Source organism: Microtus ochrogaster, chromosome 15, assembly GCF_000317375.1.
Source record: "Microtus ochrogaster isolate Prairie Vole_2 chromosome 15, MicOch1.0, whole genome shotgun sequence".
Lineage (NCBI taxonomy): Eukaryota > Metazoa > Chordata > Mammalia > Rodentia > Cricetidae > Microtus > Microtus ochrogaster.
The window spans coordinates 25,969,265-25,980,558 of NC_022017.1; the positions used below are offsets into that span (position 1 = coordinate 25,969,265).

General features: G+C 51.6%; 1 protein-coding gene across 2 annotated transcripts in view; it reads right to left on the reverse strand.

Moving 5' to 3' along the window:
- The window catches only part of Fbln1 (fibulin 1), a 73,031-nt gene extending 63,831 nt beyond the window's left edge, over positions 1 to 9,200 (reverse strand). The window contains exon 1 of one of the 2 annotated variants that reach the window (XM_005354400.3): positions 9,044 to 9,200. In XM_005354400.3, the coding sequence (XP_005354457.1) occupies positions 9,044 to 9,107 (64 nt within the window). In that variant the 5' untranslated portion in view covers positions 9,108 to 9,200. The remainder of the gene's footprint in view (positions 1 to 9,043) is intronic. The other variant, XM_005354402.3, reaches the window with a different exon arrangement.
- Between the last annotated feature and the right edge of the window lie 2,094 nt (positions 9,201 to 11,294).

Sequence of the window (11,294 nt, forward strand, 5' to 3'; positions counted from 1 at the left end):
TACTGCATCCACATTCATTCCTTTTTAGGTAAACCAGCTATATCCTCCTTACGAAAATCAAATAAAATCAGGGAGGCGGGTTTGGTGCTCAAGCAAGGGCACACAGGAAGTTCCCTGAAAGAGAAATTCATAGACAAGGCCAGCAGACGATTCGGTATAAAGGTGACTGCGGCCAAACCTGAAGACCCGAGTTCGAGCCCCAAGACTCTCATGGTAGAAGGAAAGAGCAGACTCCTGCAAGATGTTCTCGGACCTTTCCACATGCGCCATTTCACAGGTCACCCATACACATACACGCTTTTTTAAATGTTAAAAAAAAAAAACATTATAGACGGTAAGTAGGTGTTTGCCAGGGGCTGGGAGTGGGGGCAGACGGAGTAAAATTATGATTTAACAGGTATGGGATTTCTGTCTTGGAAGATGAGAACATTCTAGAGATAAACGGTAGTGACATGTGCACAGCAATGACAATTCTCTTTGGGGATCTGTGGAGTTAAGATCCCCAAATCAGGAGTTAACACCTGATAGTTAAGAGGGTGAATATTTAACGTGATATACATTTTACCACAATGAAAACATTCATTTAAAAACAAATTAATGTTTAGGGGCTGGAAAGATGGCTCAGCAGTTAAGAGCCCTTACTGCTTTCACAGAGTCAGACCCAGCACCTACATGGCAGCTCACAACAGTCTGTAACTCCAACCCAAAGGGTTCTGATGTCCTCTTCTGGCCTGCTTGGGCTCTACATGCGTGTGATGCACATACACACTCGGGCAAAACACTCATACACATAAATATTAACAAATCAATCCTTAAAAGAATAATTGTTTTCACCAGGCATGGTGGTAGCACACACCCTTAATCCCAGTATTCAGGAAGCAGAGGCAGGTAGATCTCTATGGGTTCCAGGCCAGCCAGGGGTACATTGTGAGAATGTCTCAAAACAAACAAACAAATAGGGTTTAGGTAGGCATAGTGGTGCATTCCTATAAACCCCAGCTACTGCTTGGGAAGCTGAGGAAGCTAGATCCAACTACATCGGGCAAGAGCATCTAGTTCCTGGTCAATCTGAAAGAACTGGATTGGTTCAAAGACCCCTAATTGCCGACCATGTAAAATCCACTTGCTTTCCCATCACACATTGCTGTTGTCAATTCCTGCGAAACAACCTGGTGACTCGATTTCCCAAGCCAACTTTTTCTTTCTACCCACAGGGTGGTTCAGATGGGGGGGCTTCATTGCACCCTGGCTTCCAGGAGGGCAGTGAGGAGAGGCCTGACCACCACACCTGCTCAGCTGTGGGAGATCAAGTTATTATGTCATTACCTGAACACTAGCATCCTGTGCCTTACTGTCCCAGCACAAAATCTAGGGACTCCCCAAGGCCCACAGAGGTACCGACCCTTCCTCCACCATGGGGCTCACTCACATCACACCCAGAGCAACTTCTCAGTGTCTACCAGCGAGTTAGAGAGCAAGACATCCCACCCAAGTCCACACTTCCCAGGTACCAAGAGCACACCACAGCATCTGGCCCACAGCTGGCCAGACACAGGCCCACTGACAACACCTTCAGAGAGGCGAAGGGACCTGAACCTGCACGCAAACCTCTAGCACCACCGAGTAGCATTTCTGCTGCCTCAGAAGAGTGACTTGGAGCCTATAAGAATTTCGGCATTGGGAAGGGAGAGAGAAGGCACAGCTCCCCACTGATGCCTGCAGGATTCCGGGACCTCAGCTCAGGCTGGAACTTCAAGACTAGCCAGAATTGGGGGTTAATCCGTATTTTTAAAAACAAGCCTTGTATGAGGATTAAGAGAAAGAGAGCTGCTCACATAGAAAGATAAGACAAACCCAAGCACACGGGGATGGGCATCTCAAAGGAGAGTCTCAGAATGGAAAACAGAGCCAAGCGAGGGCGTGGGCTCCCTGAGGGACGTGAGCTAGCTGATTTCTAAGAGTCACACATATTATCTTTGTGGCTTTTGAAGCTACTTTCTTCAAAGGCTTGCTAGGAATCCTAAATGATTACCCAAGGGGCACCTGATGGGATCACAACTGTTACATAAGGTGGAAGAGTCTAGCCCACTGGGATATGGGAAAGATGGGACAGCTACACTGTAAAGCACCTTATGTTGCTTGAGATTCCCAGGCCCAGCCTGGGTGAAGGAATGAGGCCCTACTCAACTCCATATTGCTCAGGTCTAAAGCTTGGCTCATCTCACTTGAATATATAAGCATCTGCAATGAAAGGAGTATCAACTGCATCTGCCGGAAGTCTGGCTTCTCAGCTGACAAGGGGCTTCAGCCAGACTCCAGGGCAAGGGTCTCCTCTCCTTCCCATGTCCCGGCAAGATCTATCTGCTACTCTGCTTCCAGGCCATCACTGCTGCTTCTGTGAGGCAGCCTCCAGCAGCAGCTCCGAAGTCTATCCATCAGTTCGCCCACACTCCCTGGGCTTCAATGTCCCTTCACAGAGCAGGGCCCTCCAGCCATTCCGGCCTTCTCTCACGTCACGCTTGTCTGTCTTTTCTGAGGAGAAATACCACCCATTGACTAGTTTTAACCTCTATCTCTGCTATCTGTGTGACAAGCCCATATGTAGCTAACAGTTTAAACCAAGAATAAACTCTCTTGCTAAATACAGCTGACCTTCAGCCAAACGGTCCAAAGGCAAGCAACACTGCGACTTGCTGGTGTCATCCATCCTCCATGCTGGAGAGATGGCTCAGCAGTTATGAGCACTGGCTGTTCTTGCAGAGGACAGGGGTTTGAAGCACAGCACCCAGATGACTTAGAACAATCCGTAACCATCCAGGAGATGGGGACCAGCTTGGGCAACATAGCGAGATGCCATCTAAACGTAAGGCAACAGTACACAGCCTCAGACAAGCTGCCATAGCTCTCTAGCCTCTGGAGCCTCAGTTCCTCAACCTGTCGTGCATTCATGGGCAGGTGACGGAGGTAATCCTGGGGAAAGGACCACAGGATTAAAACAGAATCCTCAAAACCAAACAAATAGGACAGCTGTTCTCATAGGAACTGCGTATTCCTCACTACCTGACCCAAATCCTTCTTGTAGAAAATGGCGCCGACCCACAAAACTGCAGTGGCAGTGGTCACAAGGGTTCGGCTCCTAGGCATCAGGCTAACTTTCTTCCAGGAGTTAACACTCCCAAGGGGCTGGGAGATGGTTTAGTCAGTGAAGGGCTTTTCATGCAAGGATGTGGACCTGAACTGGAGCCCCAGAACTCACACAAAAGGCTGAACACATGCCATGCATTTGTAATCCTGGTACTGGGGAGTGTCTTAGTGAGGGTTTCTATTGCTGTGACAAAACACCTTCAATCCCAGCACTTGGGAGGGAGGCAGAGGCAGGTGGACCTCTGAGTTCAAGGCCAGCCTGTTCTACAGAGTAAGTTACAGGACAGCCAGGACCATACAGAAAAACCCTGTTCTAAAAAAAAAACAAACCCATAATTATAATAATAATAATAATGAGGAGGAGGAGGAGGAGGAGGAGGAGGAAGAGGAAGAGGAAGAGAAAGAAGAGGAGGAGGAGGAGGCCAGAGAGAGCACTGGCTGCACTTCCAGAGGACTGGTGTTCAATTCCCAGCACCCACATGGCAGCTCGCACCTATCTGTAACTCCTGTTTCATCAATTTTGATATCCTCATACCAACTGCATACACGCAAGACACCAATGAACGTAAAATTAAAATAAATTAAAAAAGAAACCTAAACAAGCAGACTATGCATGCCCCAGAAATGTCACAGACAGCACAAGGGTCTAAGGGAGAGGAGCAGCCAAGAGGCAGCAGAAGGGAGGGGGCACGTGTAGTGCACAGCTGGGAAGCTGAATTATCCTCCCCCTGAAGCTCCCTGGAGCAGGTCCAGCCCAGGCAGCCACCTCGTGTGCCAAGGCTAGCACGCACTCTGCCATCCTCGCCTCTGGCCCCTCCACAGTATCCTAGCCAGCCCCGGGGGTCCCTTGAGCTTCCAGGACCTATTCCCCCCTTGGTTTCCTTCACCTCTCTGGCCACCTGTCATGTGTCCTCACACCTGGCCTTTAGAAGTTGCAGCCGGGTGGTCCTGGGCCAATGCACTCCTGCCAACAGCTCTCCCTTCAGGGACTCCTAACCACCCTCGACTCGCTGGAACATGCAGGCTCAGAGCAGCTCTGTTTCCTGCCTTGTAGAGTCTCTTTGTTCTCTTAAGTTCCCAGCACTTAGCACAAGTGATTATACTTGAACTTAACACCTGGAGGGCGGGGTGTGTGTGGGGGGGGGGAGGTGACAGGCTGTGTTCCACTCTGTACTTTGTCCCAATGCAACTTTGCAACAGCCCCTACTTAACGTCTGTGAGTAAAGAAAAATAATCTCCTGAGACCCTAGCAACTCTACATGGACTCTGAAGGGATTCAGGAAGAAAAGGAGAGGTTGACTGGACCTACCTCAACCCAGCTCAGCTTCTAAAGTTCCACTATATAAATCCACCATAAAATCCCAGAGGAAGTCCCACCCCCTCACTGAAGCTGGAATTCAGGAACCGGAGAATTAACAGGAGAAAGGGGAGACCACTGAGCATCCTTGTTAGGACTGAAATGGTAGGCCGGATAGGCCGGGCTAGCTGGGATCCCTAGTCTCTGAGCACCTCTACATCCCCTGTACGACAGGAACAATGACAGTCTCCTCTGTGAGGAGGTATTTGATGTGCACCAAGGCCCTACAAGTGAAGTGGGGCCCAGGGCTAGTGTGAAGAATCCCACTGTCCACGGAGAATAGTGTTGCACGGCCACTCTCAATCAGACTCTAGGCAGTACTGACTCCTAGTAATGGAATTCTCCCAAGAGAATGTTAAGCCAAAAAGGAAAAGGCATGTGGCCAAACTCAGTCTATCTTAATTCCAGTAGGTGACAAGACAAGGAAAAAGAGGCCCAGGAACAATACTGGGCCACCCGCCTCATAGAACTGTCAAGACTAAGTCACCTAACGGCCACGGGAACCATAGTAGCTACAGTGAAAGAGGCTGGCTCAGAAATACAGGCTTGGATCACCTACCCTCTGGGGCCACTCTCAGAATGGAGACCAGCTGCCTCCTGCTTCCTGCTGGGGTTGGAGCCCCTGTATCTAAGTCCTGGACACATACAGACCACTGGAGTATGCCAAGCACCTGCTCCATCCCTGACCCAGCCTTGGAAGGAGGTGAGGCTTGGCCAGCCTATGAAACAGCCCTGCTTGCCCTGAGTGGGGCAGATGCCTTACCCGCACACTGGGAAAGATTCCTCTCCTCCCACCCTATTTTGTTACACAGCCACAGCTGAGATCATTTCAAAGAAACTGGACGCGCACCAGGTACGTCAAAGCAGCTATTAATCAAATTGTTATGATCTGACAGTCAAATATTTTGTTGGATAAAATGTACTGGGGGGCAGGTACAGCCGGAAGGATGACTTAGAGGTTCAAAACACTGGCTGCTCTTGCCCAGGATCTTAGGTTCCAGCCCCATATGGCAGTTCATAATCGTTCAAATGTAACACCAGTTCCAGAGGATTTGATTCCCTCGTCTGGACTCCTCAGTGCAAGCACTGCACGCACATGGTGTGTACATGCATGCAGGCAAAACACTCATACACATAAAACGTAAAAATAAATAAACCTAAAAGAATAAGTGCATTGGTAGACTCTCATGTGCCCTTTGAGAACTATTTCCCCAAAGTGTTATCTGCAGAGCTACCTATCCACAGTGCCCTTTGCTTAGGTTGCTGTGCCTTCAAGGAGTTACAAACAGGGGGCTTCCCCAGGCACAAGGGTAGGGCAGAGCCTTTGTAAGTTCCTGGGTATCTCATTATGGTGAAATGAATGAGAAGGGACCCCACAGGCTCACATATTTGAATACTTGGCCCTCAGTTGGTGGACCGGTTTGGGGAGGATTAGGGGTGTGACCTTGTTGGAGGCATGTCACTAGGGGTGAGCTTTGAAGTTTTCCAAGCCTACATCATTCTCACCATTCCCACTTAGCCCCCCCCTCTCACACACACACACACACACACACACACACACACGTTTGTGGATCAGATGCAAGTTCTCACTGGTGCTAGGCATGCTCCCCACCATGACCACCAACTCTAACCCTCCGGAACCATGATCCCCAAATTAAATGCTTTCTTTTATAATTTTCCCTGGTTATGGAGTTTTGTTTGTCACGGCATTTGAAAAGTAACTAAGATACTCATGGTTTCTTTTTCTGGCAGGACTTTGCTCAGACCCTTCCTTCTGCCTGGAAATACACACTTTCCTCCCAGCCCAACCCACACCTTCCCGTGAATGGTGAGGAGGATTCTCTTCCACAGTTGCACGATGCCTCCTCCAGAAAGTCTCCCCTGACTCTGCCTGTAGAGCTTGGCTCATCTAGCTGGATCTCCTGGAAGCTCTGAACCACATGAAGGGAAAGGGCTGAGTTTGTTTCATCCCCTGCCACATCTGGGAAACCTCAGTGTCTGGCGCTGAGCTGTCCCTAGGCAGCTATTTAGCGAATGCCTCTGCGGACCTTCACCACCAGGGCTGGCTGTGAGGGCTGTAGTCTGGGGCTTTATTGGGCCTCCTTCAAGAAGGGTTTGAAGTTCAATATCAGCAGAACTTTCGAATCACGAACATGAAAGACACAACGGCAATTCTGATGCTACTTAGTCCCGGGTTCTCTTCCTTAACCCTTCCGGCAACCTCACAAGCAGGAGTTTGTTATCTCGGTTCACAAACAGGGAACCACCCAGCCATCCTACTGGATTCTTCTGTAGATAGGAAAACTGGTTTCCAAAGCAATAGGTACCCAAGTATCCCGATGAGTGTGCTAAGTAGCTGGGTTCCTGAGTCCTCCTGCCCTCCGCAGCACAATGAGGGGGTGGGGGTGAGCATGCAGCTCAGAGTTAAGAAGTCTAAGGCAGTGTTGGAGGTCTTGATGCTGCTCCAGGGTCCCCCAGCCCCCAGTCTCATCTTCCTTCTTCCGGCCTCCAGTCTCCACCTCCTGACTGGGAAACTTCCAGGAGCTCAGCTCACAGCCACATGTTTCTGCCAAATGCTCTCTGCCTTTGTTCTCTCTCCCAACAGGACTTTCTTTTAATCAGTCGGAAACTGCAGGCTGGAGCCAGAGGCCAAGAAAGCCTTGGAGAAAACACCAGGGTTTTCTCCCAACACCTCCCCCTCCCCACACCCTCAGCTGGCCCAGAGCAGCCAAACCCAACAGGACAGATCAGTCACAGGACAGCCATGCAGCAAAGACGAGGGACCTCTGCATATAGGTGACCACATTGGTGGCAAAATGAATGGCAGCGGATTAGCAACAGGGTACACTGTCTGTCTGTCTTCTCCAAGGTATTTATTAGATAGCAGCTTTCTTGCCAACCCCACAGCTCTCTGGGGCCTGACCTTACAGGGCTACAGGAAGCTGCAGGAAGAAGCCAAGCAGTTCCTAACCCTTTCCCAAGACCACACCAAACCGACCTGACCAAACTCAAGGCAGTGCCCCCAACAAGAAACAAAATGGGTCCCGAGATGTTCTGTTCTGGCTGGCTTCAGGTCGAAGCTTTTCTATGAAGGATGAATGATGCTCGCAGCACTGAGAGACTACAGGTTAGCAAGCGCAGATGCTCACACACCACAGTGAGCACCCACTGGCAGGTAAAAAAACACTCCCCCAACAGTAGGCAGGAAAGAACTGCCACGGAGGCCTTGGGCCCCACATCTCTCCACCTGTTTCCTTATCTGTGTAGTATGTGGGTATCAGAGGTCCCTCCCACTTCCAACAATGTGTCCCCCCCCCACCCCTCCACCCCTGTAAATCAAAATCCTCTCTGGTTTTCACTCTCCCTGGCATTGACTCAAATGCCTTCTTTGGCCCACACCCACTTCACCATCTCTGGTCCAAGCACACAGCCTCCTCCAAGAAGCCCCCCCATAAGCTCTGAGGGGCTGCAAAGCTCTTGGCATGAAGAGTGGGCTAAGAGCCTACCTACCCTGTCTCCTACCTTGAGAAGGGAACCAAGATGTGCCAAGGCTGCAGCCAGTGCCCAGAACAGCCAGAACTCCAGGATGCAGAACCAGTCAGCCCTTTCTCCCCTCCCTGTGCCTCTCCCTGAAACTCCAGCCAGCAGTTATCTACAACCCCTGACCTCTTGACCAGGAGGGTAGCTATCAGAGAATTCAAAAGAAGCTAAACTAACCAACAGATAAAGAATTAGAGATTGCAAGGGTGGTTTGGAGCTGGGCCCCTGCAGAAACAAAGACTCAGGAGAGCCAGGCTTGCCTGGTGGCCCCGCAGTCACAGAGGTTAAAGGTACAGATCAGAAGCCGCACAGCTTTTCCGATGTAAAGGTGAAGTGCCTGCCCCCAGGGCCTGGAGGATTATGGACTGAGAAAAGCACAGCCAGGCGGACTCTAGTCCACTCTAAGGTTCTGTTTTGGGGGAAGCGGTTCTGGGCCACCAAACTGCTAGAGGGCACTCCTGTGGCCCAGCCGGGAGGAGGTAGTCAAAATCTTCCGCTCGGTCCTCTATTTTCTTTTTTCTTTCCGCCCCCATCCCTGAACTTATTGCTCCTGCCTTCCTGTATGTTTGCTCAGGAGCAGGATGGGTGCAACATCCCCCATCCGAGGGTAGGGGCTGGAGGCGGTGGGAGAGACGCACAAAAGCTGCTGCCAGGGCAGAGTGCTTCCCACCCCCATGGCCCTGCGGGCGGTCTTCTAGCTGTCTCCACCAGCAGAGAATGTGGCTGCGAGAGCCGGCTGATGGATCTGTTTGAAAGATGAAGGAATTTAAAACAAGTCCCCCTTGTTTTAGAGGAGAGCATTAGGGCCAAGCCGGAAATGCGGTTGGGGAGAGGAGGTTGCGGGCCTGGATTCCACGCAGCTCTGGGGGCCATGCGGTGACTGCTGGGCGCAGCGAGGCGCAGCGCACGCGCTTCGGAGAACCGACAGCTGCAAACATCCAGGGAGCGCGGGGCCCGGATGGGGACCTGGGGGGGGGGGGGCTGGGCCCGGGGCGCCCCTACCTCGGGCCGCCAGCAGCGAGAAGCTGCTGAGCAGCAGCAGCGGCAGCGGGACGGGGCGCTCCATGGGGTCGGCGAGTTCGGGCGGCGGACAAAAGGCGCGGAGGGCAGCGGCTGCACGCTCCTGCCGGGCCTGAGCAGTCAACGCGAGGCTCCTGCGCGCCGCGTTCAATTATCCCGCCCGGAGGAGGCGCGGCGGGGGCGGGGCCCGCGGGGACCCTCCCTCCGGCACTGCGCGACGGGGGGCGCACCGCCACCGAGGCTCTCCTGCAGGGACGCACGCGGGGCGCCTCGCTGTGAGACGGGCCCCGCCACCCACCTAGGCGCGGCGTCCCAAGATCGATCCACATCCCATCTGCCCCTCAAAGGAGGCTTGCCGAGCACACAGACCCTGCGGGGCTCGGCATTAAGCATCCCAAGCCCCTCAGGAATTCCCCTTTGCCAGCTCCCGCACCCTTCAAGGGCTCCTTTCTAACCGCGCGAAACCCGGGCAATAGGCAAGTCTGGGGTTGGCACCAGCGGCTAGGATCGGCCCGGCACGCCAGGACTGCCAATCAGGTCAAACAGACTCCCAAAACCAGGGGTCCCCACAGCCGGGAAAGTCTCCTGGAAAAGAGTTTGACCTGACAGGTCAGGAGGGCAAGCAACCATAGGCCCGACCAGCAGAAGCCAGTTTGTGTAGAATGCATGGCGGCCATCAGTCAGTTTAGAGGACTCACAGATTTATTTAAAAATAAAATAAAAAAAGAATCTGTGAAGATGGCTCAGTGGGTAATGGCATTTGCTGTGAAGACATAAGGACCTGAGTTCGAATTTCCAGCACTCGCTTAAAATAAATAAAAACAATGCCAAAAAATTATACTTTTAACCTGGTGTGGGGCACTCCAGAGGCAGAGGCAGGTAAATCTCTGAACCTGGCCTACAATCAAGTTCCAAGACAACCAAGGCTATACAGACAAACCCTGTCTCAGAAAAACTAGTAAACAAACAAATAGCTTAAAAACAAACCCAGTGCAGGTAAATTCGGAAGCCCTTAGGACACCATTTAGCTGATAGTGTGGGACCTGCGATTCAACCCTGGGATTAGGCTTTGCTGGAATAAACATGCCTGTCTGCACACAGAGACGTGAGCTAGATAGTGTTTGTAGTGTCCTGTGAGAGCCACCCAACACCAGCCACAGTGAATAAGTATGTGGAGTAGGTCACACTCTAGGACATTCAACTCTGACGGTGCAGAGTGGAACCAGCCACAGAAGAACTTTTGCTATATAGTTCTGGGGGAGGGGGGCGGGGAGGACGGACAGCAGGTCAGAAGGAAGGACACTGGTGCTCCTGGGGTGGGCAATGTCTGGAGGCAGCAGTTTAGGACTGGTTTAATTAACATAGGCAATGCATGTAAACTTACTTACCAGGCCGTTCAATTATGAAATATGTCCTTCTGTTTGATTTTGGAAGGGGGGGTACAGTGCTCGCTTCGGCAGCACATATACTAAAATTGGAAGGGGGTGCCATGCTATGTTGCCCAGGCTAGCCTTGGCTTCCTGGGTTCCAGTGACCTCCTTCCTCAGCCTCCTAAGTAGCTTACGTCTGTCTATATGCGTGCACCACTGTGTCCAGCTATCTCTGAATGAGACCTCATCTCAAAAGATGTTTAATGCTGGAGGTTTGCAGAGAGACCAGGAAAGGGCCTGATGACTGACCCTTGGTTCAGGAGGCCTCCCAGATGTGAGGCAGGCTCAAGTATGCCTCAGTTAGTAGAATGCTTGCCTGACATACACAAGCCCTGGGTTTGATCCCCAAAAGTGAACATAAAACAGATATCCTGGTACACACCTGTAATCCCAGCAGTTAGGAGGTATAAAGGGGAAGATCAGAAGTTCAAGGTCACCCCCCCCCAGCTACATAGTGAGGTCAAAGATAGAGTTGGATGTGTGAGATCACCTCATAACAAGAAAGAAACAGAGAGAGGGAGGGAAGGAACAGCCTCTGCGAAGGCTCAGAAGCTTTGGCGTGGGAGAAGATGGTGGAGTTGTTTTCTTCATGTGGTTTAGGAGACCTGAGCTTGTGCAGGTGCCTAGCAGGAGGGGCCCCTGAGCTGTGAGCAGGTTGGAGACTCCTTAGTACTTTGTGATTAATTTGGTTGTTGTTACAGAGTTTGGAGGACAAGAGAAGGTGGCTGAGGGGAGGCAGGAGACCCGGGTCTGTGCTCAGCCCTCACCAGGCTCTGCCATTTGCTCTCATTCTCATCTTCTCT